Below are 27,520 nucleotides of genomic sequence, written 5' to 3'. Positions count from 1 at the left end.
GTTAAAGCGTTTTGAGGCCGGGCACGATGGCTCACGCCTGTAATCCCAGCACTTTGGGAGGCCGAGGCTGGCGGATCACCTGAGGTCGGGAGTTCGAAACCCGCCTGGCCAACAGGACGAAACCCCGTCTCTACTAAAAATACAAAAATTAGCCGGGCGCGGTGGTGCACGCCTGTAGTCCCAGCTACTCGGGGAGGCTGAGGCACGAGAATTGCTTGAACCCAGGAGGTGAAGGCTGCAGTGAGCCAAGATCGCGCCACTGCACTCCAGCCTGGGCGACAGAGCAAGATTCCGTCTCAGAAAAAAAAAAACAAAAAACGCTTTGAGAAGCTGCAGAAGCGGCTCTGCCTTTGACCCCGAATGGGCATCTTTACTCGGGTCCATCATCCCCACAAAGACAGGAAATCTGATGCCAAAAAAAAAAAAAAAAAAAAAAAGTCATTCCAGGTGTCAGTAACCAGGCGCTGCCTCCAGCCCCGCCCCGTCCACCGCCCCGCCCGCCGCCTGCGCCAATCCCCGACGGGCCCGTCTTCCAGCCCCGAAGCGGTCACCTCCTGACCTCTAGTGGCGAGCGCGGGGAACTGCGCCCCGGCCCGTCCGCCCGCCGAGCCCGGGCCGTGCATGCCGTGCCCGTTGTTCCTTCGCAAACCGAGTGAACCTCCCGATGCATGGACTCTGGCTGTCGTCGACGCAGACTCTCGTGCACTGCTTAACCCCGTTTTGCTGCCATGTGACGGCTGCAGACACTGTCGCAGACACTGTCCTCAAACTGCAGTCCCACAGACAAGTTTTGTATTTTGGTCTGACCTACCCGAAGGTGTCCTTTTTAAGTCTTATTTGTTAATATTTATAATGACATATAATCCAAAGTAAATGGAAACGTCATATTGCGATCTCATTGCCTTGGCGAGACTCTCACCTTTTAATAGATTTGAAGGGGGTGGGGGCGGTGGCTCACGCCTGTAAGTCCTAGCACTTTTGGAGGTCGAGGTGGGAGAATTGCTTGAGGCCTGGAGTTCGCGACCAGCCTGGTCAACATGGATAAACCACGCCTCTAAACACACACAATGACAATTAGCCTAGCGTGGTGGCACACACCTGTAGCCCCAGGTATTCAGGAGGCTGAGGTAGGAGGAGGAGGATCGCTTGAGCCTGGAAAGTGGGGATTGCAGTGAGCCAAGATCACGCCACTGCACTCCAGCCTGGGCAACAGAGGGAGACCCTGTCAGAAAAAAAAAAAAAAAAAAGATTTGGAAGGGTAGGAGGGGAGGGTGGAAAGACGGAGGAAAAGGCAACTGAAACCTACTCCGGATATAGTCTTGTTACTCTTCACCAGGAACCCATTTGAGGTAGGCCCTCAAGTTACAGATGGGGAAACTAAGGCCCAGAGAGGTTAAAATACTTTTACAGAATCACACGGCTGGTCGATGGCAGAAGCAGGATTCAAACTGAGGCAGCCGAAGACTTTTTGCACCAGGACCTCTCGGCCATGCTGTTGTCCACTCATCCAACAAACAGCCGTGGAGTATTGACTAACGCCAGCCCGTCTGAGGCTCCAAGAGTCGTACATTTTAGAAGGTAATTTAAGACATGTACTGCTTAGGTTTGGGGGGAAAAAAATAAACCTTCCTAACCACAGATTAGTGTATTAGGACTAGTAGCAATCCCCACACTTTATATTTTCATTCCACCTTGTTAGAAAATGTTGATCAATGGTTGAATACAGTTTATTGTACATCATTCTTTAGGTCAGAAATTTCTCGAGATAAAAGCCTTTGCTTTCTAACATCGACTAACGAAGAAAATGTATGTCACTGAATGTGCAAACCTCTCAATCTCTTTCCTCTATGTCCCCCTTCAGGGTCAGGGTCAGGGTCCAGGTCCGGGTCAGCGTTTCGCATTTAGTCAGGGTTTGGTGTTCGGTTTTGGCCGGGTTAGGGTGGGTTAGGACTCGGGTCATAGTTTTGGGTTGGTGCGGTTGGCATCCGTGCTGGAATTTCCTTTCTGGCTGTCACCGTGACCGTAACCCGAATTGTGGTTCCACTGCTCTCCCCTGTCTAATTATCAGGGCTCTTTTCACCGCTGGCTCCATTCATTGCTTGCTCCTCCTGCTTATCTCTCCTGTCCAATCTGCCGAGCTCGCCACCTTCTTGTTCCGCCCTCTTCTCCCTAACATCCAATAGCAGCCTTCTCCGCAGTCCTTGCTCCGACCACTCCTGTCTCTTGCCCAATCAGCAGGCTCTACCAATGCTTACTCCGCCCACTTCTCTCGTCCAATTGGCAGGGTCTCCTCAGTGCTCGCCCCACCTACTTCATGCCCGTCCAATTGCAGGATCTCAGTGCTAGCCCCGCCCGCTTCTCGCTCCTATCCAACCAGTAGAGACTCTACCAGTGCCCACCCTGCCCACTTCTCTTTCTTATCCAATGACAGGATCTCCTAGTGCTCACTCCGCCCACTTCTCTCCCCCATCCAATCAGTGAGCTCTGCCAGTGCGTTGCGTTCCTGTCCTTGGGGGAGGGAGCCCGGGGTCTCTCGGGGAAACGGAAACGCAGGCTCAGATGTGCGGGTCCAGTTTCGAGGCGACGCGGCCGAAGCGCTCTTCCGCCACACAGTGGTTTCGTGGGGCAAAGGCCGCGCGATTCCGCAGGCCCTGACCCTGCAGGGACTCAGGATGGCCCTGGGCGCTTTGTCCGGGTGGAGCAAGGGCCCGCCCGGCGGGACGTGTGCGGGCGGCTGCGCAAATGGCCCCGCCGGCACCGCGCGCGCCTGGGGATGGGGGCAGCCTGGGGAGGCAGTGCCTGCGGGTGCCGCCCACGCCGAGCGCTCTCTGCCTCCCCGAGCACTCGCTCCGGACTCCAGGGCACCGTGCACCGAGTGCCATCCCCACTGTCCGCACAGGGGCTCGGCTGGGCTCCCGCTCCCTCTCTCGGTGGAATGAGCTTTTGCAGAATGAGGGGACAGACTTCGAAGGAAACACATGCAGGCCTGACACCTAAAGAGAAAGCCAGCTGTCCCTGTGGTTTATTTCTAGTATTTTGTCTGATTGCTTTTCAGTGAGTCAGTGGTAGCCAACATCTTTAGTTCCTAGTACGTACCAGTGCTGTTTGAACACTCTCCCTGCGCTCTGTGCTCTTCCCATGATGAAGTGAAAACTTCATGTAAGGACAGGGAAAGTGTATCCTGGCCAGCTGTGGGGCTGGATCCACGTGGGGTCAGCCCATGGCATGTTTGGCCATCACACCGTGCTCACTGCTGCTCCTTCTTTTCCTTATACTGTTATGACATCAGCGTCTCTCCTGACACCACCTGTGCCTGCTCATATTTAGGCCTGATACTGCCCAGGTGTGTGACCCTAGGCATGTTCTCAAACCTCTCACCTGTAAAATGGGGATGGTGCTAGGACCTGCCATGGGGTGGTTGCAAAGGTTAAGCGGGGGTGGTTAACCAAAGCCTAGGAGCATCAAGGAGCACCATTGAGACACAGTGAGTATTTGTGGAATATTAATTCTTAATTCTTTAATAATTCTCTAATGAATTATTTACTTAATTCCTTTAGGATCAATCATCATTTATTCACTCAACTGTTAGGCTCATCATTTTCAGTTAGGTTAGGGATAGCATAGGGTTATGGCTGTTAGGGTTAGGGTGGGGATTAAAATTCTATATGAGATTTGGGTGGGGAAACAGAGCCAAACGATATCATCAGTCCAATATTTTATATTAAGAGTTACAGAGATGTCGAACTCCTTACCAACTGATAACTATAGTGCCCACATTTTGCTCATGGGGAAACAGAATTAGAAAAATAAAATATATTGCCTAGACTCCCAGCTAGCAAGTGACCTATGCCAGGCTTGAGTCTACCGACAGATCTGAGGTCTTGGACTTTTAATTACTATTCCTATTCAAGTCTATCATTTTGGATGTATTTCCTGGGTGACAGGGTGAGACCCTCTCTCAAACAAAAAAAGAAACCCAAAAAGTTTGTTTGTGAAGAAGAAGGAAAACTAGTTTTATGTGGTGTCATCAAGAAGTGAGAAAAGAAAATGTCTTGATCATAGAGCATGATCTGATACTTTAAAAGTTGCCGAGAGGTCAAATAATGAAGGCAGATGGGACCTTTTGAGCTTACTGGTGACCTTCATATGAGCAATTTCACTGTTGGAGATGAAGCCATGTTAGTGTTCAGTTACTCAACATTATTCAACATCCCTTCATGCTAAAAACTCTCCATAAACTAGGTATTGATGGAACGTATCTCAAAATAATAAGAGCTATTTATGACAAATCCACAGCCAATATCATACTGAATTTGGACCAAAGCTGGAAGCATTCCCTTTGAAAACTGGCACAAGACGAGGATGCCTTCTCTCACCACTCCTATTTAACATAGTACTGGAAGTTCTGGCAAGGGCAATCAGAGAAAGAAATAAAGCATATTCAAAGAGGAAGAGAGGAAGTCAAATTATCTCTGTTTGCAGATGACATGATTGTATATTTAGAAAACCCCATCGTCTCAGCCCAAAAACTCCTTAAGCTGATAAGCAACTTCAGCAAAGTCTCAGGATACAAAATCAATGTGCAAAAATCACAAGCATTCATATACACCAACAATAGACGAGAGCCAAGTCATGAGTGAACTCCCATTCACAACTGCTACAAAGAGAATAAAATACCTAGGAATACAACTTACAAGGGATGTGAAGGACCTCTTCAAGGAGAGCTACAAACCACTGTTCAAGGAAATAAGAGAGGACACAAAACAATGGAAAACCATTTCATACTCATGGATAGGAAGAATCAATATATTGAAAATGGCCATACTGCGCAAACTAATTTATAGATTAAATGCTATTCCCATCAAACTTCCAGTGACTGTCTTCAAAGAATTAGAAAAAACTACTTTAAATTTCATATAGAACCAAAAAAAGAGCCCGTATAGCCAAGACTACCCGAGGCCAAAAGAACAAAGCTGGAGGCATCACACTACTTCAAACTATACTACAAGGCTACAGTAACCAAAACAGCATGGTACTGGTACCAAAACAGAAATATAGAACAATGGAACAGAACAGAGGCCTCAGGAATAATACCACACATCTACAACCATCTGATCTTTGACAAACCTGACAAAAACAAGCAATGGGGAAAGGATTCCCTATTTAATAAATGGTGCTGGGAAAACTGGCTAGCCATATGCAGAAAACAGAAACTAGACCTCTTTCTCACACCTTATGCAAAAATTATGTCAAGATGGGTTAAAGACTTAAATGTAAAACCCAAAACCATAAAAACCCTAGAAGAAAACCAAGGCAATCAGGTTAGGGTTAGGGTCAGGGTCAGGGTTAGGGTCAGGGTTAGGGTCAGGGTCAGAGTTAGGGTCAGGGTCAGGGTTAGGGTTAGGTTAGGGTGAGGGTGAGGGTTAGGGTCAGGGTCAGGGTTAGGTTAGGGTGAGGGTCAGGGTCAGGGTTAGGGTCAGGGTCAGGGTAGGGTCAGGGTTCGGGTTCGGGTTCGGGTTAGGGGTTAGGGTTAGGGTGAGGGTTAGGGGTTAGGATGAGGGTTCGGGTTCGGGTCTGGGTCAGGGTCAGGGTAGGGTCAGGGTTCGGGTTCGGGTTCGGGTTAGGGGGTAGGGTTAGGGTTAGGGTAGGGTTAGGGTCAGGGGTAGGGGTAGGGTCAGGGTTAGGGGTAGGGTCAGGGTCAGGGTCAGGGTTAGGGGTTAGGGGTTAGGGTTGGGTTAGGGTCAGGGTCAGGGTTAGGTTAGGGTCTGGGTCAGGGTTAGGGTCTAGTGTTAGGGTCAGGGTTAGGGTCGGGGTTGGGGTCGGGATCAGGGTCAGGGTTAGGGTTAGTGTTAGGGTTAGGGTTTTAGGGTTAGGGTTAGGGTTGGGTTAGGGTTAGGGTTAGGGGTTAGGGGTTCGGGTTAGCGTTGGGGTTAAGGGTTAGGGTTAGGGTTAATGGTTAGGGTTAGGGTTAGGGTTTGGTTTTGGGGTTCAGGTTGGGGTTGGGGTTGGGGTTTGCGATTACGGTTGGGGTTGGTGTTGGGGTTAGGGTTAGGGTTTGGGGTTAGGGTTAGGGGTTAGGGGTTAGGGTTAGGGGTTAGGGGTAGGGTTCCGGTTCGGTTTGGTGTTGGGGTTTGGGGTTAGGTTTAGGGTTTGGGGTTTGGGTTAGGTGTTAGGGGTTAGGGTAGGGGTTAGGAGTTAGAGGTTTGTGTTAGGGGTTAGGGTTGGGGTTAGGGTTAGTGTAGGGTTAGGGTTAGGGTTAAGGGGTTAGGGTTAGGGTTAGGGTTAGATTACAATTTCTAACCTGTTTTGTTCTGTTCTTTTTTCTGAGACAGGGTCTCCCTCTGTTGTCCAAGGCTGGATTGTAGTACTGCTATCACAGCTGACTGCAGCCTCAACCTTCCAGGCTGAAGCGATCCTCCCACCTCAACCTCCCACGTGGCTGAGACTACAGGTGCTTGCCACTATGCCCAACTAATATTTGGAATTTTCGTATACGTGGATTCCAGAGGGGTGACAGCGAAACGTGAGTAAGCATGGATTTTGGTATATGCAGAGATGGGGGGCTGGAACTAATTCTGTATACTGAGGGACGACGACTGTATATGTTTTCACAATTACGCTGTAGGATACATACTGTTGCATAGCCTTGAAAATAATAATTTTTAATTGAGTGGAATAATAATAATATTGATAAAAGTAGCAGCTGGCCAGGTGTGGTGGCTCACACTGGTAATCGCAACACTTTGGGAGGCTGAGGCAGGAGGATGGCTTGAGGCCAAGAGTTTGCGATAGGCCTTGGAAACAAAGGGGGAGTCACCATCCCTACAGAAAAATACATGAATTAGCCTAGTGTGGTGGCATGTTCCTGTAATCTCAGCTACTTGGGAGGCTGAGGTGGGAGGATCACTTGAGCCCAGGGAGGCTGAGACTGCAGTGAGTCATGATCAGGCCTCTGCACTCCAGCCTGGATGACAGAGTGAGACCCCGTCTCAAAACAACAAAAAAGTAGCAGCTAACATCAACTGACCTTTTATACCAGGTGCCTATGGATACCATAGTTTAATTTCTTAGAACTGTTTCTTATTTCACTTACCAACTCTGTCTTCAGTTAATCCCAGATTTTTACTGTGTGTGTACAAATGACCTTTTGTTTAGATTGAATTGTCTCCCCAGAAGTAAGATTACTGTGAGTCATGGTGAATGGACATTCTCATTACCCTTGATGTAAATTGACAGGGTTTTGGGTGCCTCCCAGCTATAATCTTAGCACTTTGGGAGGCTAAGAGAGGAGGATTGCTTGAGACCAAGAGTTGGAGGAGGCAGTATGGCAGTATGGTGAGACCCTGTCTCCATTATTTTAAAAAATTGACAGGCTTTACCCTGGAAGGCTTATACACAATTTAAACACCCCTCATAGTATAAGAAAGTGCCCATTTCACTGCACCTTTGCCAGCACAGGGTATTATAATTTAGTAAGTCATTTTTTGTTTGATTATTTTACATAGACAAAAGACCTCATATGACTTTACTTGTCACATTTCAACATCTTTCCTCAGCTTATTAGCTCTATTTCTTTTCTGTCTGTAAATGGTTGTTGTTGTTTTGTTCTTTGAGACAGGGTCTTGCTCTGTCACCAGGCTGGACTGTAGTGGCATAATCATGCCTCACTGCAGCCTTGACCTCCCAGGCTCAAACTTCAGCATTCCGAGTAGCTGGGACTACAAGTGTGCACCACCACTCCCAGCTAACTTTTTTCTTCTTTTGGATAGAGACAGGGTCTCACTGTGTTGTCCAGACCGGTCTCTAGCTCCTGGCCTTAAGCAATCCTCCTGCATTAGCTTCTCAAATTGCTGGAATTTCAGGCATGAGCCACCATGCCCGGCCTGGGCTAGTCCCATATTCTCTAGAGTTCTCTTTACTTTGTGCTAGCCAATCTCTCATTATGCTGTTCACCTGTTATAATGAATAATTCTCTGTATTAAATTTTACCACTTTAAACTTTTGAGTGGTTTATGCTTCCTGATTGGACTCTGACTAATATGTTAGGAAGGGTCCCAGGAGGTAAACCCACACAGATGGGATTTGGGCATAGGTTTGGTTTCCCAGGGGGCAGTGCTGAGCTCTTTGCCAGTGGGAAATGGGATGCTGGTGATTTCCAGTAGGTGACCTCACAGTGACTCAAGCTACCACTTACTGTTGATTGTGACGAAATGCCAGCTGAGGCACATGCCTTGGGAGCTAAGTGGTTGCTGCCCTTGACCACTGTGAAGACTGGTGTGGGAAGGGTCGCTTTGGATGCACTTGAGCAGGGGTCCCCAACCCCTGAGCCATGGAGCCGCAAGGAGCCACACAGCAGGAGGTGAGCGGTGTCGAGTGAGGGAGTGAGGGAAGCTTCGTCTGTATTTACAGCCACTCCCCTTTGCTCACATTCCCGCCTGAGCTCCACCTTCTCAGATGAGCAGCAGCATTAGATTCTCATAGGAGAACGCACCCTGTTGTGAACCGTGCATGTGAGGGATCTAGGTTGCGCTGTCCTTATGAGAATCTAATACCTATTGATCTGTCACTTTCTCCCATCACGCTCAGGTGGGAACATCCAGTTGCAGGAAAACAAGCTTAACACGCCCACTGATTCTACATTATGGTGAGTTCTATAATTATTTTATTATATATTACAGTGTAAGAATGGAAATAAAGTGCCTAATAAATGCAAATGTGCTTACATGTTTTGGCCCAGCTCCTACCTCCCGGCAGCCTCTCCAGGCCCAGAACTTTCTCCAGTCAGCCTCTACAGACCAAGCTCATGACTCACCATGGCCTATTTAGGCCCATACCCTACATCACGGCAGTCTCCGCAGATGAGGCTACTGCCTCACAACAGCCTCCACAGGCACAGCTCCATCGTTACAATGGCCTCTTTAGACCCAGCTCCTGCCTCCCAGCTTTCTCTCCAGGCCCTGAACTTTCTCAAGTCGACCTCACCAGGCCCAGCTCATGCTTCTTTGCAGCCTCTCCAGGCCCAGCTCCTGCATCTTGGTGGCCCCTCCAGGCCCACCCTCTACCTCCCGTCAGCCTCTACAGTCCCAACATCTGCCTCACAGCAGATTCTTCATGCCCAGCATCTGCCTCACTGTGGACCCCCCAAGCCAAGCTCCCAACCTTTCAGCAGCTTCTACACACCCAGCTCCTGCCACCCAGTGGCCTCTTTAGGCCAAACTCATGCTTCACAAGGGCCTTTCCAGGCCCAACTTTTGTCTCATGGCAACCTTCCCTGGCCAGATTCCTGCCTGTCTCCCAGCAGCCTAGACAGGCCCAGGTCTTGCCTCACACTGGCCTCTCTACATCCAGCTTATGCCTCATGGTGGCCTCTCCAGGCCCAACTCCTGTCCCAGGACGTCATCTCCGGGCCCAAAACTTACTCAAGTCAGACTCTCTAGTCCCAACTGCTGCCTCCTGGTGGCCTATGAAGGCCCAAAATCTCCTCAAGTTGACCTCTCCAGGCCCAGCTCCTGCCTCCTGTTAGTGTCTACAGGCCCAACCTCTGCCTCATGGGGGCTTCTCCAGGCCCACCTCTTCCTCTTGGCTGGGTCTACAGGCACAACTGCTGCCTCACAACAGCCTTTTTTTGGCCCAGTTCCTGTCCAGCTCATGGCGGCCAATGTAGGCCCAAAACTTCCTCAAGTCAAACTCTCCAGGCCCACCTTCTGCTTCCCGGTGGCATGAACAGACCCAGCTTTGACTTGAGGACAGCCTCTGCAGGCCCTGCTCTTGCCTCCCAGGGGCTTTTTCCAGGCCCAGCTCTTGCCTCATGGCAGCTGCCCCAGGCCAAATTTCTGCCTGCCTGCCAGCAGCCTCAACAGGCACAGCTCCTCCCTCACAGTGGCCCATTTAGGCCCAACTCATGACTGTGAGGCCATTTCCAGGCCTAGTGCCTGCCTCGTGGCTGACTCTTGAAGCCCAAAACTTCCTCAAATCAGCCTTTTGCCCAACTTCTGTCTACTGTCGGACTCTACAGGCCAGCCTCTGCCTCACAGTGGACGCTCCAGACCCAGATGGTGTCTCACTGTGGCATTCTCAGGCGAAGCTCCTGCCTTTCGGCAGCCTCTCCAGGCCCAGCTCCTCCTGCCTCCCAGTGGCCTCTTTCGGCCCAGCCCAGCTCATGCCTCCCGGCGGCCTTCCCAAGCCCCGCTTTTGACTTTCGGTGGCCTCTGCAGGCCTCGACAAGGCCCAGCCTCCTGCCTCCCGAAGGCCTGCACAGGCCCAGCCTCTGCCTCACAGCGGACTCTCCACGCCCAGCTAGCTGTCGCCTCACTGCGGCCTCCCAATTCCAAAGCTCCTGCCTCTCGGCCGCTTCGGCAGGCCCAGCTGCCGCCTGCCAGTGGCCTCTTCAGGCCCATGGGGCTCACTCCTCACAACGGCCTTTCCAGGCCCAGTTTTTCCCTTCCGGCGGCCTCTCCGGGCCCAGAACCTCCTCAAGTTGGCCTCTCCAGACCCACTTGCACCCTCCGGGCGTCCTCTCCGGGCCCAGCTCTTCTTCCTGGTTGCGTCTCCAGGCCCGACTCCTGCCTCTCAACAACCTCTTTGGACTCAGTGCCTACCCATCTCCTGGCGGCCTTGGTCGGCCCACAGCTTCCTCAAGCCAAGCTCCCCAGGCCCAGGTCAGGCCTCACGGTGGCCTCTCCAGGATGAGCTCCTGTCCTCCGATGGCATCTCCAGGCCCCAAATGGTCTCCGGTCGGTGGGCTCCTCCACGCCAAGCTTGGGCCTCCCAGTGACCGCCGCAGGCCCAAGATGTCCTGAAGTCATCCTCTCCCGGCCCTGCCTCCCAGCAAGTAAGCAAGCTCTTTTGGCTCAACTCCTGCCCAGCTCCCAACCGCCTTTGTAGGCCCCGAACTTTCTCCAGCCAAGCTCTGAGGGCCCACCTCCTGCCTCCTGGTGGCCTGTACAGGCCCAGCACTGGTTGGAGAACAGCGTCTGCAGGCCCCGCCCTTGCCTCCCAGGGGCCTCTCCAGGCCCAGCTCTTGCCCCCACGGCGGCCTCCTGGGGCCAAGTCCCTGCCTGCCTCCCAGCAGCCCGCGTGTGGCCCAGCTCCTCCCTCACGGTGGCCTGTTGATGCCCAACTCATGCCTCTGGCACCCTGCCCAGAGGCGTGAGCCCCTTGCCTCACACCGGCCCCTCCCACGCTGAGAGAGGTCAGCCTGAGCCCCTTGCCTCACACCGGCCCCTCCCACGTGGACAGAGGTCAGCGTGAGCCCCTTGCCTCACACCGGCCCCTCCCACGCTGAGAGAGGTCAGCCTGAGCCCCTTGCCTCACACCGGCCAGTCCCACGCTGACAGGTCCGCGGGAGCCCCTTGCCTCACACCGGCCCCTCCCACGCTGAGAGAGGTCAGCCTGAGCCCCTTGCCTCACACCGGCCAGTCCCACGCTGACAGGTCCGCGGGAGCCCCTTGCCTCACACCGGCCCCTCCCAGGCTGACAGAGTTCACTGGGAGCCCCTAGCCTCACACCGGCCCCTCCCAGGCTGACAGAGGTCAGCGGGAGCCCCTAGCCTCACACCGGCCCCTCCCACGCTGACAGAGGTCAGCCTGAGCCCCTGACTCACTCCGGCCCCTCCCACGCTGAGAGAGGTCAGCGTGAGCCCCTGCCTCAACAGGCCACCGTGAGGGAGGAGCAGGGTCGCACGCGGGCTGCTGGGAGGTAGGCAGGGACTTGGGCCCGGGAGGTCGCGGTGGGGCGAGAGCTGGGCCTGGAGACTCCCCTGGGAGGCAACAGCGGGGTCTGCAGACGCCGGTCTCCCGCCGGAGCTGGGACTGTTCAGTCACTGGGAGAAGGGATGTGGGTCTGAAGAACTTGGTTGCAGAAACTTCGGGGTCTACAAACGCAGGCGGGAGCTGAGCCAAAAGAGCTTGTTTGCTGGGAGGCGGGAGATGCAGCCAGGAGGAACAGCTGGGCCATGCGGGAGGCGGAGGCCAGGCCTCCTCAAGTTGGCCTCTCAGACCCACTTGCAGCCTCCCGGTGTCCTCTCCGGGCCCAGCTCTTCCTCCCGGCTGCATCTCCAGGCCTGACTCTGGGCCGACTCCAGGTCCCAACAACGTCTCAGGCCTCACGGTGGCCTCTCCAGGCTCAGCTCCTGCCCTCCAATGGCATCTGCAGGCCCCAAACGGCCTCCGGTCGGTGGGCTCTTCTAGGCCCAGCTTGGGCCTCCCGGCGGCCTCTGCAGGCCCAAGTCGTCCTCAAGTCGGCCTGGAAGTGGGCCTGGAAGAGCAGCAAGTCGGCCTCCCCGGGCCCAGCTCCGTCCTCTCGGCGGCCTCTCCAGGTGCAAAACTTCCTCGAGTCAGCCTCTCCAGGCCCAGCTCCTGCCTCCCAGTGGCCTCTTTCGGCCCAGCCCAGCTCATGGCTCTCGGCGGCCTTCCCAGGCCCCGCTTTTGACTTTTGGCAGCCTCTGCAGGCGCAGAACTTGATCTCCAGTCGGCCTTTGCAGGCCCGGCCTCCTGCCTCTCGAAGGCCTGCACAGGCCCGGCCTCGGCCTCACAGCGGACTCTCCACGCCCAGCTAGCTCTCGCCTCACTGCGGCCTCCCCAGTCCAAAGCTCCTGCCTTTCGGCCACTTCGGCAGGTCCAGCTACTGCCTGCCAGTGGCCTCTTTAGGCCCAGCTCATTCCTCACAACGGCCTTTCCAGGCCCCGTTTTTCCCTTCCGGCAGCCTCTTGGCCTCTAATTTGTTTATCTTTTGTGTATAAATCCCAAAATATTGAATTTTGGAATATTTCCACCATTATATATTTTGGTAGGTAATTTATTTGGAGTGAGTTTCTGCACCATGCCCGAATTTTTTATTTTATTTTCCTTATTATTTGGTGTTAAACAGGTTTAATGACGGTCATGGCAACTTTTTGGCACAATGAAAAATATCGCCCATGATCAACGTGTTCTGTTCTGGGGAAGGGGGCAAAGGCAGGGTGAATCACTTTCTTAAAAAGTATAGCTCAAGTTGGGAGTGCAGAGGGAATGGGGAGAAAACCCTCCCGCTGCCTGTGTCGAAGTGCAGGAGCCCCCACCCCCATACTCACCTGAGTCCAGCCCCTCTGGGGAAAGAAGGGGTGCATTAACTCCCCCTAGTCCACAGGCGCCTCCCTGTGGCCCAAGGCCCTCTTCACACTCCATCTTGTAGCCCAGCAGGAGCTATTTTCCGAAAAGTGAAAAGCTCTGAAGGTCCCACAATTCATGGTATGTACAGGGGCTCGGAGGAGGGAAACTGCCCAGCTTTCCCCCGGCACAGCTGCAGGGGTAGGGGGTATAGATAAGAGGAGCAGGCCTTGGCCAGGCGTGGTGGCTCACGCCTGTAATCCCAGCATTTTAGGAGGGGGAGGCAGACAGATCACGATGTCAGGAGATCGAAATCAGCCTGGCCAAGATGATGAAGCCCCGTCTGTACTAAAAATACAAAAATTAGCCAGACGTGGTAGCGTGCACCTGTAATCCTAGCTACCCGGAAGGCTGAGGCAGGAGAATGGCGTGAACCCGGCGGGAAGAGGTTGCAGTGAGCCAAGATCGCACCCCTGCACTCCAGCCTGGGTGACACAGCAAGACTCGGTCTCAAAAAAAAAAAAAAAAAAAAAAAGGCAGGCCTTACTCCGTCCCAAACTGAAAGGATTAAATGGCTTTACCTGGGAGAAGATAACCATCCTGCCCTCCATTGCTACCCCCACATACTGTCCATGTTCTCAGGGGGTACTGTGAGTCCTGGGATCTTTGGGGTTGCCCACCTGCCTGTGGTAGTTATGGAGACCCCCAGGTGTTGAGGCAGGGCTGGGGTGTCCCCTTCCAACCAGGCTGTCAAGGCCCCAACTCTGGGGCAGAGGCAGTGGCAGGGCAGCCAGGGTTGTGCCAGAGCCTGAGCAGGTTGAGGTGGGGTCAGGCAGGGCTGGGAGTCAGGGCAGGGGCAGCAGCAGTGGACCCGCTATGCACACATCTTCTCCAAGGTTTGTGTGCACAACATCCTGCCCATGCTGCCCCAGCAGCTTCAGTTGGCACCTGCCGCAGTCCAGCCTCTGGGAACCATGCAGCAGCTCCCAGCGGCCCTGCACCCACCACCAGCAACCGTTTCACCTGCAGTTGAAGATCCATGAGGTGCCCAGAAGATCATGCAGTCATCAGTCCCACGGAGCAGCCCGCGAGGCTGAGGCTCCTCCCACTGGACCGCCCCCCAACTGGCACCACTGCTGCCCCTGCCCCTACTCTCAGCCTCACGTGACTCTCGGGCAGAGGCAGTGGTGGGGCAGCCAGGGCAGCGTCAAGAGTCTGAGCCAGGTGAGGTGCGGTCAGGACGCCCACAGGGCTGGGAGTCAGGGCAGGGGCAGAACAAACCTTGGAGGGGAAGATGTGTGCATAGTGGGCCTGGAGGGTGGCTGTGGCCTAGTGGACGGGAAGAAGCAGTGGGCCTGGAAGAGCTGCATGATCAGGGCCGGCACTGGTCCAGGGCAAGTGCAGTGAAGAGGACAGCGCCTTCTTGGTCTCCGGTTCCCTGCGCCTGTCCTCGGCTTCTGCACCTGTACAGGCAAAGGGGAAGCTGTCCCCATCACACATGGCACACTTGGGGGTGTTGGGCTTTGGACTGCAGCTGGAGCATCTTCTCATCTTGCATTTGGGCGTGGTGGGGTCCTCCAGTGTGGGATCCATGTCCGTGGGGTTCCCTCTGCCCCGACCCCGAAAGCCCAGTCAGTTTCTCTTCAGGCTCTGCCCCCCGGGTGGCTCAGCCCAGCTCCTGCCTAGGAAAGCCTTAGTGTTGGGAGGGACCCTGATGACTGAGGAGCCTGGTAGCTCCAGGTTGCCCACACTTTCAGGACTCTTGCACCAGAAGGTGGCAGGATCCATTGGGAGGAAACAGGTCACCTTGGAAGGCGTCCCTGGGCCCCCCTCCCCAGGGGTAGGGGCCGTAGGGGGCCCGCTCTGCTGCCTTGACCAGACTCCTGGGCTTTGAAGGCTCCTGGGCCCAGTAAGAAGGAGGTGGGTGCCAAGGTTGAGGAGGAAGCATCCGAGTATGTGTAGGAGGAGGACAGGGTGGGACCATAGAGTTTGCCAAAAGCTGCAGGTGGATCGGGGGACCCTGGGGGCTCAGGATCCAGCAAGGGGCGGCAGGAGTAAAGGAGGAAGGAATGACAGGTGCAAATACCTTCCCACCAAAGCCCTCGTTGCCCTCTGGCTTCTCCGCAGAGTTGTCCCCACTCTCAGTCGGTCACCCACTCCTTGAACTTGAGATCGGTGTCAGTGGTGCTAAAGCCATCATCAGCAATGACATCATCACCCCCTCCTCCTCATGGATGACCGTGTGCTCCTCGTCACTCGCTATGTCCTCACTGGCCATGTGCTGGGAATGAGCAGCTCAGGTGGGCAGCAGCAGGGCTGCCCACTGGTCACCTCCCTCACCAGGGGCTGCAAAGTGGCCTGGAGCTCCATACTGAGTAGAAGGCTTTGGGCCAGAGTATGATGCAGTGCCAGACACCACCTGTGTCAGTTCCCATAGTGCCTGACGGTCTATTTCCATGCCGTCCAGGCTGTGTACCCCGCTGTGGGAGAAGGCTTGGGCCAGGCTGAGCCAGGTTCCCTGACTGTGTGCAGCCGTTCTGCCCCACAGAAGCTGCTCCTTGGTATCCGAGCTCTGGAGTGTTTGGGCTGCAACTGACAGGAGTTCAGAGGACACCCTAGGGGCAGTGGCAGTGCCCGTCTCTGATATGCTCTGCTCCCATGAGCCCTTGTTACACTCCTGCTAGCCCCTGGCTTGTGGGCTTGGCCTCTGAGCTGGACTTCTTTCGGTCCTTGTTGCAAGTGGGCCACCTTCACCTGGAAGGCCAGGTCGTGGTATTTCTGTGTCTCATTGGGCCTCAGGGTGTACCACCGCTCGCTCAGCATCTGGCTGATGGTCCGGTTATCCTGGTTGGGGTGACCCTGGTGAGCCCCGCCAGGGCCTGGTGCCGCTTGCTGAAGATCATGACCGCCACTCATGGGCCACCGGATGTGGTCCTTGTCCCATTTGTTGGGGCTGCGTCCATCCTTCTCAGAAGATGAGTCCTGTTCCTTGCGCAGGGCACTGAGGGACTGGGCCTGACATCACCTGAGTGGTAGAGGCAACTGGGTGTCAGGAGACATGATGGAGAGGAAAGCATCATCATGGTCATTCTCTGTCTCACTGTCCAGCAGGGACTCCCCTGAGGGGCCCAGGGCTCCTCCTCCATGGTGGGAGGTGAGCTTTTACCAGGTTCCACCACCCCCAAAGTGTGTGGGGTTGCGGGCCCTGGGCTTTAAGGGCAGGTGGCTCCAGGGGGCCGCCCAGGGTCAACACTCCCTGTCCCACCTGGTGGATGCTCATGAGCAACAGCTGCCAACTTGGCAGGTTCTTTTCTCTGGTTGGAGGCCACTGAGTGACTGGCAGGTTGCTGGCCTTGTGTGGCTGCAGGGAGGGGTCAGGAAGGGGATGGAGTACCAGGGGAACATGGCCGCAGAGTGACCTTCCACATTCCTCCACCCGAACATGCTGATGCCACGGGAGGCCTCACTGAATGCAGGCCTGGGGGCCGAGTACTTGGTCCGGGCAGGGGGTTCCTGGCAGGGGCTCACACCTCCTCACCCTCTCCTCAGCCAAGGTGGCTTGGGCCCAGAGAAGGGGGGTTGGAGAGGAGCAGAAGGCCAGGCCTCAAGTTTTGTTTTTTTTTGTTGTTTTTTTTTTTGTTTTTGAAATGTAGTTTGACTCTTGTCACCCAGGCTGGAGTGCAGTGGCACGATCTCAGTGGCCTTCATACCTGGCTAATTTTTTGTATTTTTACTGGAGGTGGGGTTTTGCCATGTTGGCCAGGCTGGTCTTGACCTCCCGATCTCAGGTGATCCACCCACTTCAGCCTCCAAAAATGGGATTACAGGCATGAGCCACCGTTCCCAACTTCATTCATTTTTACTTGAAAAACTCCGTTAAGCATTTTTTTTAAGGTAGACCTAGTAGTCCTGAATGCCCTCAGCTTTGTTTGTCAAGCAAACACGTTATTTCTTTTTTCTTTCTGAAGGACAGCTTTGTCAGACATAATATTAGTTGCTGGCAGTTTTTTTCTTTCAGAACTTTGAATGTATTATTCGATTCTGTCCTGACCTGCAAAGTTTCTTTAACTTTTGACTATTTGATTATATTGTGACTTGGTGAGTATCTATTTGGTTTGAACCTCTTTAGGAATCTTTAAGTTTCATGGATTTAGATGTCTAAATCTTTCCCATGATTTAGGCAGTTTTCAGCCATTCTTTAAATAAGCTTTCTTCTCCTTTCTCTACTTTCCTTCTCAAACTCCCATAACCTGACAATGGTTTGCCTAATGGTGTCTTGTTGGCTTTCTTTTCTCTGTCTCATTTTTTTCTTTTTTTCTTTTTTTTTTTGAGACAGAGTCATGCTCTGTCACACAGGCTGGAGTGCAATGTGTGGTCTCGGCTCACATTGCACTCCAACCTCCGCCTCCTGGGTTCAAGTGATTCTCCTGCCTCAGCCTCCCAAGTAGCTGGGACTACAGGTGTGTGCCACCACACCCGGCTAATTTTTGTATTTTTAGTAGAGATGGGGTTTTGTCATGTTGGCTAGGCTGGTCTTGAACTCCTGACCTCTTAATCTGCCTGCCTCTGCCTCCCAAAGTGTTGGGATTACAGGCTTGAGCCACCACGCCCAGCCTTCTTTTCTCTTTTTTATTCTTTTTTTCTTTGTCCTCTAACTGGATAATTTCAGAAGATCTATATTCAAGTTTACAGATTCTCTCTCCTGTTGAAGTTTACTATTGTGTTATATCACCCAGTCTGGTCTTGAACTCCTGGGCTCAAGCAGTCCTCCCACCTTGGCCTCCCAAAGTGTTGAGTTTACAAGCATGAGCCACTGCATCCTGTCAGTCCCAGCACTTTGTGAAGCTGAGGTGGGAGGATCACTTGAGCTCAGGAGTTTGAGACCAGCCTGGGCAACATACTGAGAACTTGTCTCTATATTAAAAAAAAAAAAAAGTCTTTGGGAGGCCAAAGCGGGAGGATCACCTGAGGTCAGGAGTTCGAGACCAGCCTGGCCAACATGGCAAAACCCCATCTCTACTAAAAATACAAAAATTAGCCAGGTGTGGTGGCACACGCCTGTAGTGGTGGTGCATGCCTGTAGTCCCAGCTACTCAAGAGGCTGAGGCAGAAGAATCACTTGAACTGGGAGATGGAGGTTGCAGTGAGCTCAGATCGCACCAGTGCACTCCAGCCTGGGCAACAGAGTGAGACTCCATCTTATAAAATGAAGAGAGAAAGAAAAGAAAAATTCCATATGTGAGTGTTTACTCCTGAGTTTTTGAGATTGTTATTAAGATCATGCTCTACTGTGATGATTTGGGTTTGTTTGATAATCAGAAAAAAGCATATTCTTTTAGGTGTTCAGCCACACTGCTTTGGTGTCACAACTGCACATTGGTTTCACAGCTGCAGGACAAGTTCGAGCATCTTAAAATGATTCAACAGGAGGAGATAAGGAAGTTCGAGGAAGAGAAAAAACAACTGGAAGGAGAAATCATAGATTTTTATTAAATGAAAGCTGCCTCTGAAGCACTGCAGACTCAGCTGAGCACCGATACAAAGAAAGACAAACATCGTAAGAAGCAATAGTTTCTCTTACTATTCTGAGAGCCTTATCATTCTACATCCCATCTTCCTGTGAGTTTGTCTTTGTAGCATTTAACTCTAATTGCAGTTCTCTTTTTAAAAACTGGCTTGCTTATTGTATATTTTCCCCAATTAAAGCATGAACTCCTAGCAGGGCGTGGTGGCTCATGCCTGTAATCTCAGCACTGTGGGAGGCCGAGGTGGGTCGACTACCTGAGGTTAGGGGTTCGAGACCAGCCTGACCAACATGATGAAACGCTGTCTCTACTAAAAATACAAAAATTAGCTAGGCGTGGTGGCTGGGACCTGTAATCCCAGCTACTTGGGAGGCTGAGGCAGGAGAATCACTTGAACCCTGGAGGTGGAGGTTGCAGTGAGCCGAGATCTCACCATTACACTGCAGCCTGGGTGACAAGAGCAAAACTCCATCTCACAAAAAAAAAAAAAAAAAAAGAAAGGGTGAACTTGAAGGCAGGTCCTGTGTCCATCTTTTCAGATTCTGTATCCCAGCACTTAGGACATAGAGAAACACGAAGATGACAATCAATATTTGCCAAAATGAAAAAACAAAAGAAACATGTAACATCATGTAAAAGAAGCTGGATAGCTGGAGAAATTTCTTTACCATAGTCTTGCTTGTGGATCCAGTAGTGACTTTTACATTTTATATCTAAATGGAAGCTGGAGGCTTTGTTGGGTACTCATAGGCATAAAATATTATGTTATTTATTATAGAGTTAAATGCTACAAAGACAAATCTAATTAATAGGCCTATTTTCCTTTTTAAGTTCTACTCATAATTTCTTCATAGTTTTTATGTTAAAAGGTTGGATTTTGATTAGAACTCCCATGCTTTTGTGTCAGAATTAAAACTGGTATTAGAATAAATAATTCAAAAGCTAGAGAAAGAGTACAATGAGAAGCCATGAGTTGCATTTGAATTATAATATTATGTCTTACAGATTTGGGGTATATGCTAAAGTTACCAAAGTTGTAGAAAATAAGGCCGGGCATTGTGGCTCACATCTGTAATTCCAGCACTTTGGGAGGCCGAGGTAGATGGATCACTTGAGGTCAGGAGTTCGAGACCAGCCTGGCCAACATGGTGAAACTCCGTCTGTACTAATACTACAAAAATTAGCCAAGCGTGGTGGTGTGCACCTGTAGTCCTTGCTACTCAGAAAGCTGGGGCAGGAGAATCGCTTGTACCCAGGAGGCAGAGGTTGCAGTGAGCCGAGATTGTGCCACTGCACTCCAGCCTGGGTGAAAGAGTGCTATGAGTCACCACACCTGGTATGAGCCACCGTGCCTGGCCCACAATGACTTTTACACATGTTGTTAAATCATCTTACAGATTTTATAATTTGGGGGAAGAAAAGTTTTACTAAATGGTCTTTTAATGGAAACTCTACAAGAACCAGAATCTTTGCTTTGTTCACTTAGGTATCCATTCCTAGGCCTAGAAAAATGTCTGACACATAGCGGCAATTATTCATTGAATAAATGGACCCAGCGATAGTACATTAGCTATGCTATATGCATACATTAAAGATGTAGATTATTGACTTTCAAAAGACAATTAATGTAACTTCTTACTGCTTCTGAACATGTTTGTGAGTTATATTGCTGAGGGACCTTTATCTTCTCATTCTTTCATCTTAACCCAGTGTTATAAAAGGGAAATCACCAATATTATTCCATATCTAAAATTAATATCTACCTTGTAAAAAATATCACTCTGCTGCATTTGACAATAGACTTTTTAGGTAATAATGATGCAATCCATAGGGTTTTTTGGGGGCACAGAGGGATTCATGCTAACAGAACATTTTATTTTCTATTTTCCCAGAGCTGTAAAACATGAAATCGGGGTAGTATAAGGCATATTTTTACTCTTTTTAGAATTTTTTCTAAAAAAAATTAGTGTTTGTTCCCTATATAACTTTTAACTTTATAGGTAAGTATTTGTCTCTTTCAGCTCCAGTTTTATGTGAAATAGAGTTTTCAGATTTATGTAGCATGGAAAGTTTTAATACGTCAGAGTTACTGATTTTTGCCATTTTCTCAATTATTTCTTTTTTATCTTTAGTTGATTTTTTTGTAGTGACACATTTTGTTTCTAGTCTCATTTCCTTTTGTTTATATTCTATGTATATTCCGTTTTTGGTTACTATGAGAATTACATATAACATCCTAGAGTTATAACATTTTAATTTGAATTTATTTCAACTTAAGTTCAATCACATACCAAAATTCTACTGCTATACATATAGCTCTACTCTTTTTATGTTATTGATGTAACAAATGATATCTTTATTCATTGTATACCAGCTAACAGATTTACAATTACATTTTATGCATTTGCCTTTTAAATTATGTAGAAAATAAAAAGCAGAGTTACAAACCAAAATTACAATAGGACTGTTTTTATGTTTGTTTACGTATTTACCTTTACCAGAGAGCTTTGTATATTCATACAGCTTACTTATTTACTTATATAGTTATTGCCTAGAGTTCATTTATTTCAACCTGAAGGACTTAACACTTCTGGAATGGCAAATTCAGGGATAAATGGATTTTTTTTTCAGTTTAAAAAAAAAATCCGGAAATGTCATAATTTCTCCCTCATTTTTGAAGGATAAGTTTTCCAGCTATAGATTTCTCAATTGACAGGTTTCTTCATTATTTTAAATATATAATCCACTGCCTACTGGCCTTCAAGGTTTCTGCCGAGAAATCAGCTGCTAATGTTATCTGGATCCCTATCTGTGAGAGTTGCTCTTCTCTCTGAGTTTTCAACATTCTCCAATTATCTTTTGTTTGTTTGTTTTTGAGACAAATAATTGTACATATTCATGGGATACAGAGTGATATTTTGATACATGTATACAATGTCCAATGATCAAATAAGGATAATTAGCATATCCATCACCTCAAATATTTGTCATGTATTTGTATTGTGAACAGTCAACATTCTTTCTTCTAGTTTTTTAAATTTATAAACATTTAAATTTTATTACAGAAATTTAAATTTTTTGATTCTGAAAAAGTCATATATGTATGCAACATCGTTTTATCATTTATTTATATATTTATGCATCTTTCCTTTTAGTTTTGACAGAGATTTTCTATTTTATCATTATTTCAAAAGAACTCTTACCTGTATTTATTTATCAATTATATTTCCCTTGTTTTTTCCTAGTATATTAATTTATTTACTTATCTTCTAAAAATCCTCCATATAATCTGTTTATTTTGTTTCCTTTCTATAATTTCTTCAATGATTAGTTCTGTTCTATTTTCCATTAAAATATTTCAATCTCGTATGAATTTTTGTCAGATTAGAAATTTAGGGCATTTCTTAATTTCTCTATATTCTAGCTTTTGACTTTTTTTTTCTGACCTAAGAGGTATTTAGAGCACATTTTAGATTTTTTATTTTGACTAATCATTTAAAATGTATACTAATCTTCAATTTAAATAAAAAACTGGTCTATAGTGACAAAAATTACAAATGAGCCTAACTAATAAATTATCAGCTGTGTTTATATGTATAAGCATGCACAGATTTTGGTAAATATGTACATAGTATATTGGTGAGCTTATTTTTATCATTCTTAACTCATTGTGTAGTCTAAACGTTGGGGAAAAAATAAAATACAATAATCAGATGGTGTGAATAAGAAAATTGTTCTAATGTTTGTAAACCAAGCAACTGTTTTAACTGCTCCCCTCTTCCTGATTGACTTCTAAAAGGGATTAATCCATATTGGGTCCTATCATATATGTCATGGTATAACATCTCCAGCTATAAAATGGAAATTTGAGAATAACTTTGCTGCTACTCAGATACATTTTATTTCAAAAACATACACTAAGGTGTTGCTGTTTTATCTTTCCAAAAACATATTCACACAGAACTTTCAATCACACTGAGCCATATTTGAACAATCTTTCAAGGTCAGCTCTGGCATAAGCTAACATTATACCATTTAACTCAGAAATTTCTTTAGTATTTGATTAATGGGTTTATGTTTGATATGTAATGTAATTTTCTAATGCTAAATCAAGTGGTAATTTTGTTAGTCAAGTTGATTTAGTGGCTTGGGAAGAAAGCTTTTAATGTTTCCCTAATTTTTCTTACCTTTGACATGATCCTTCACATGTCTTATTTTGCTTAGTGATTTTTCTTTTTTTTTTTTTTTTTTTTGAGACAGGGTCTTACTCTACCACCCAGGCTTGAGTGCAGTGGTGCGATCACAGCTCATTGCAGCCTTGACCTCCCAGACTCAAGCTATTCTTCCACTTCAGCCTCCCAAGTAGCTGGTACTACAGGCACATGCCACCAAACTTGGCTAATTTTTGTATTTTTTGTAGAGACAGAGTTTTGCCAAATTCTCAGGCTGGTCTGGAATTTCTGGGCTCAAATAATCCTGCCTTGGCCTCCCAACATGATGATATTACAGACATAAGCCACAGTACCTGGCCAGTTTTCTTTTTTAAAAAATCTATTGGTTATTAATTTGAAGCCTTCCTTTTCATAGCTGTGCTCCTTAATTGGGAGCAAATATGAATGGACCACAACTTAGCCAATTTTCTATATACGATTTTGCATCCTAATTTAAAGGAATATTAATTCTTTCTTTTCCTCTTTCATTCCACAAACCTGTATTGACTACATCTAAGTTCTAAATGGTGCACTGGATGTTGAAAAAGTTGATGATGAGCAAGAACAAAATTCCTCCTTTCAGGAGACTTACAGTTCAATATGGGAAATACAATTTGTTAAAATATAAAAGTGCAATTTCCACTAATTTAAAATGCCACCTTTATGTTATTGTAATTTATATATATACTATATATATACACACACATGTATATATACATGTCCACATACAGTGTGTGTGTGCACATGTACACACATGCATATGTGTATGTAATGCTCAGTATAAGCAATGTGCACAAATAAAATTAGCTAACAGAGATAGTATATAGTGAGAAGAGAGGCAGATTAATCTTTGAGGAAAAGCAGAATTTTATGGCTGAATGGAGAAAGCTGAGGTGGTTTCTAAGATGGAGAATAAGACGAAAAATGTAAGTACGTTGTCTGACTGAATTCAAGAAAGAAGGGTAAAAGAGAAGATAGTAGTGGTCTTATCATTAAATGCCACGGAGAGGTAAAGATAAAAACAACATATGTTTTGGGTTTGGTAATTTAAGCGTTGCCAAATTCCGTTTTGGAGGAGGAACAGATTCCATGTCCACTAGAATGGAATGAACAAGAAATGGAGGAGGAAAATAGGTAGTTTTTCAAAAGTTTTCAAAAATATGAAAAGAAGAAATGAAATGGTACTTGGAAGAGATTGTTGAAATGGGAGAGACTATGGTGGCTTGTTTAGAAGCAGTTGAGATAGATCCAATTGAGATAGAGATATTGACATAAACAAAAGAATGACAAATTAATTGTGTAATGGATAACTTGACTTTGGCAAATATTGTGAATTTTTGTGAAAGTACAACTAAAAGGCAATGTCACTCCAATAATCACCAGAGTAATCAATTTGCTTATTGCTGTCCCTTTAAATATAGTTCTCTGGTATCAACTAACATGTTTTTAACTAATGATGCTTCTTAAAGAAAAGGGAAAAGACCTTTTTCTTTCTTTCAGTCTTCAATGATTCACTGCTTCATCTCACTCCACCAAAGATAAATGAAATCTACATCTCTTATACATTAACAATGCATGACAATTTATAAATAGCTAAATTTTTGGAGCTAACTTTAAGTACCTGAATGGAATTTAAGCAACCCACTAACCTCCTTCTCACTTCTCAGTTATTTATCAAGTTTATGTCAAGGGACAAGGAAAAATTATCCAAACATTGTTTAAAACAATCATCATTAATTAGTAACACTTATCCAGGGGGTTTTTAACCTTTCCCCCACTCAAGGATTATTCTAATGTCAGAGTAGAATAAAAAATAAGTGCAGCGATGCTGACTCTTCCAAGCTTAACATTTCTCACAAGTCAATTAGCTTTGTACTGGGAGGAGGGCGTGAAGGGCTGCTTGCGGTAGTTGTGTAGCAGCAGCACAATGGCCGCAGACAAGGAAAACAGTTTCTAGGAATTTCTCGTATATAATTTTATATTTTTGACAAGATTAATGACCCATGCTCCCTTCCTCTCTATTTCTTTTTTTGGAATTCTGTTGGTATGTAGTTACTATATTTTATTAAAGGAAATTAGCCTTATCTCTTATTATATTTTATTAAAGAAAATTATTATATTATTCCTTTATATTTTTATTAAAGGATTTTATTATTATTATTATTATTAAAGGAAATTAGCCTTATCTCTTATTATATTTTTTATGACCTTCAAAGTAGTGTCTCTGCTTAAAAGTGTACCCTGGCTGAGCGTGGTGGCTCACGCCTGTAATTCCAGCACTTTGGGAGGCCGAGGCGGGTGGATCACGAGGTCAGGAGATCGAGACCATCCTGGCTAACACGGTGAAACCCCGTCTGTACTAAAAATACAAAAAATTAGCAGGGCATAGTGGCGGGCGCCTGTAGTCCCAGCTACTCAGGAGGCTGAGGCAGGAGAATGGCGTGAACCCGGGAGACGGAGCTTGCGGTGAGCTGAGATCGCACCGCTGCACTCCAGCCTGGGCGACAGAGCAAGACTCTGTCTCAAAAAAAAAAAAAAGTGTACCCTGAAGCACACATCAAGCGACATGTAGAGTTCATAAATTCTGGCCAAATGGTCATACCTCAAACCTAATCAGAACTAAGGCTCTTTACTTGCACTGACAAATATGAACGCTGGGGAATTTGGAAATGATATATAATATATAATATTATATATATAATAGATATATAATATATAATATATATAATAGATATATAATATTATATATGTAATAGATATACAATATATAATATATATAATAGATATATAATATTATATATAATAGATATATAATATTATATATAATAGATATATAATATATATAATAGATATATAATATATATAATAGATATATAATATTATATATAATAGATATATAATATTATATATAATAGATATATAATATATATAATAGATATATAATATATATAATAGATATATAATATTATATATAATAGATATATAATATTATATATAATAGATATATAATATTATATATATAATAGATATATAATATATAACTTTCCATGTGATTTTCCTCTTAATTTTTTTCTAGCTGATCCATATGAATTCCTCTTATTAAGAAAAATAAAGCATCCAGGATTCAATGAAGAACTGACTATCACCTTGGTAATCATTCAGAAACATGTTGCAGACTTAAGCCATTTTTGATATAGATACTGAAACAATTACTTGCTAAGAGCAAACTTGAAGGTATAGATAAGGCCCTGAGTCATCTTCCTGAGCTGAATGATAGTTAAGCTGAATGTACGTATAAAATATGATTTTCTAACCACTTGCTCGCCAACAAGGAAAACTTTTAAGTGGAGCAGAACCTGAATAGACAAGACATTTCTTTCTTTTGGTAGAAAATGATTTACCATCACTGTCTAGTTAATTGTAGACTACGTAATTTTAACTTTGTGATTTATTGCCGGAGACATTTTCTTCTGTACTGTAAAGTGTGTGTCAAAAAAAATAGCAATTTTGGAGGACTAGGGGAGTTTGATAAATTGCCTGCAATTCTGGCAGTATGAACTGCATATTAATTTCTCTCTTCCAAGAACATTTTAATTTATTAATTCCTTACAAAAACTCCCTAAACTTTGGAACAGCTCTCAATTGCCTGTATTCTTTTTTTTCTTATTATGGTACTCTTCTAGAGATTTGGCTTGCATCTATGAATAAGCCATGACATCTTCAGAAATTGTCTGATTAAAAACACCACCAATGGAGTTTCATTAAATTTGTATTGCTCTGACTAGTGAAACACACACATCTATGTTGCTGAGGATATTTTACTGCAGTTTGAGTTGTAATAATAGCTCTGTTTAAGATCCGTCAGTCACTTGAATCTTCTCTAAGGCTTTGTATGTTAGAAGTTAATTTGCTTTCTTACAAGGCCACATTCTATCTTGTAACTAAACAACTGAATTTTATGTCTTAGTGTAGATGGTTTATTAGTTTCTGGTTTTTCTTTAGTAAGAATCCTATAAAAAACACTAGTATTTTTCTCTGAGTTTAAAATTCAACACATGCCTACTGATATGGTTAGGCTTTGTATCCCCACCTGAATCTCATCTTGAATTGTAATCCCCATAGCCCCCATAATCCCCACAGCTCAAGGGAGAGACCAGGTGGAGGTAATTGAATCATGGGGGCAGTTTCCCCTGTGCTGTTCTTGTGATAGTGAGTTCTCACGAGATTTGATGGTTTTATAAGGGATTCTTTCCCCTTTGCTCGGCACTTCTTCATGCTGCCTTGCGAAGAAGCTGGCTTGCTTCCTCTTTGTCTTCCGCCATGATTGTAGATTTCCTGAGGCCTTCCAAGCTGTGCTGAACTGTGAGCCAATTAAACTTCTTTCCTTTATAAATTACCCAGTCTTGGGCAGTTCTTTATAGCAGTATGAAAACAGACAAATACACCTACTATGTAAAACTTAAAATACAAAAAAAAAATTATCTCACTAACATAGGAGCTAATATTTTGGTGTACTTTGTTTAGTATTTTATATTAAAAATATGTACATATATATTTATATATAATTAAGAACATGTATGTACAATCGTGCATACATCATGTACATACATCTACTTAAGAAAATAGCTATGTAATATACCATTACTCAACTAGATTATAATTTTTTCTCCATTTTTAATTGTAATTTATCATTTTCTAC

General features: G+C 46.7%; 1 protein-coding gene and 2 pseudogenes across 1 annotated transcript; 2 read left to right on the top strand and 1 right to left on the bottom strand.

The window, feature by feature from the left end:
- Positions 1–2,804: 2,804 nt before the first annotated feature.
- LOC129393465 (putative uncharacterized protein FLJ44672) lies at positions 2,805–10,046 on the top strand. Its single transcript, XM_055095208.1, has 4 exons — positions 2,805–3,484; positions 6,333–6,523; positions 8,587–8,644; positions 8,738–10,046. Exon 4 carries the CDS (start codon positions 8,814–8,816, stop codon positions 9,435–9,437), a length of 624 nt encoding a protein of 207 aa, XP_054951183.1. The 5' UTR covers positions 2,805–3,484; positions 6,333–6,523; positions 8,587–8,644; positions 8,738–8,813; the 3' UTR covers positions 9,438–10,046.
- On the top strand, positions 9,809–11,016 carry LOC129394123 (putative uncharacterized protein FLJ44672; annotated as a pseudogene).
- Positions 11,017–13,792: 2,776 nt separating this feature from the next.
- Positions 13,793–24,062, bottom strand: LOC117977987 (protein capicua homolog; annotated as a pseudogene).
- Positions 24,063–27,520: the final 3,458 nt, after the last annotated feature.

Source organism: Pan paniscus, chromosome 10, assembly GCF_029289425.2.
Source record: "Pan paniscus chromosome 10, NHGRI_mPanPan1-v2.0_pri, whole genome shotgun sequence".
In the NCBI taxonomy this organism is placed as follows: Eukaryota; Metazoa; Chordata; class Mammalia; order Primates; family Hominidae; genus Pan; species Pan paniscus.
This window is presented reverse-complemented; position numbering and strand designations above follow the sequence as displayed.

Bases quoted from the DNA above. Each gene is read 5' to 3' on its own strand.
- LOC129393465 (XM_055095208.1), top strand. From the start codon at position 8,814: ATGGCCTATTTAGGCCCATACCCTACATCACGGCAGTCTCCGCAGATG.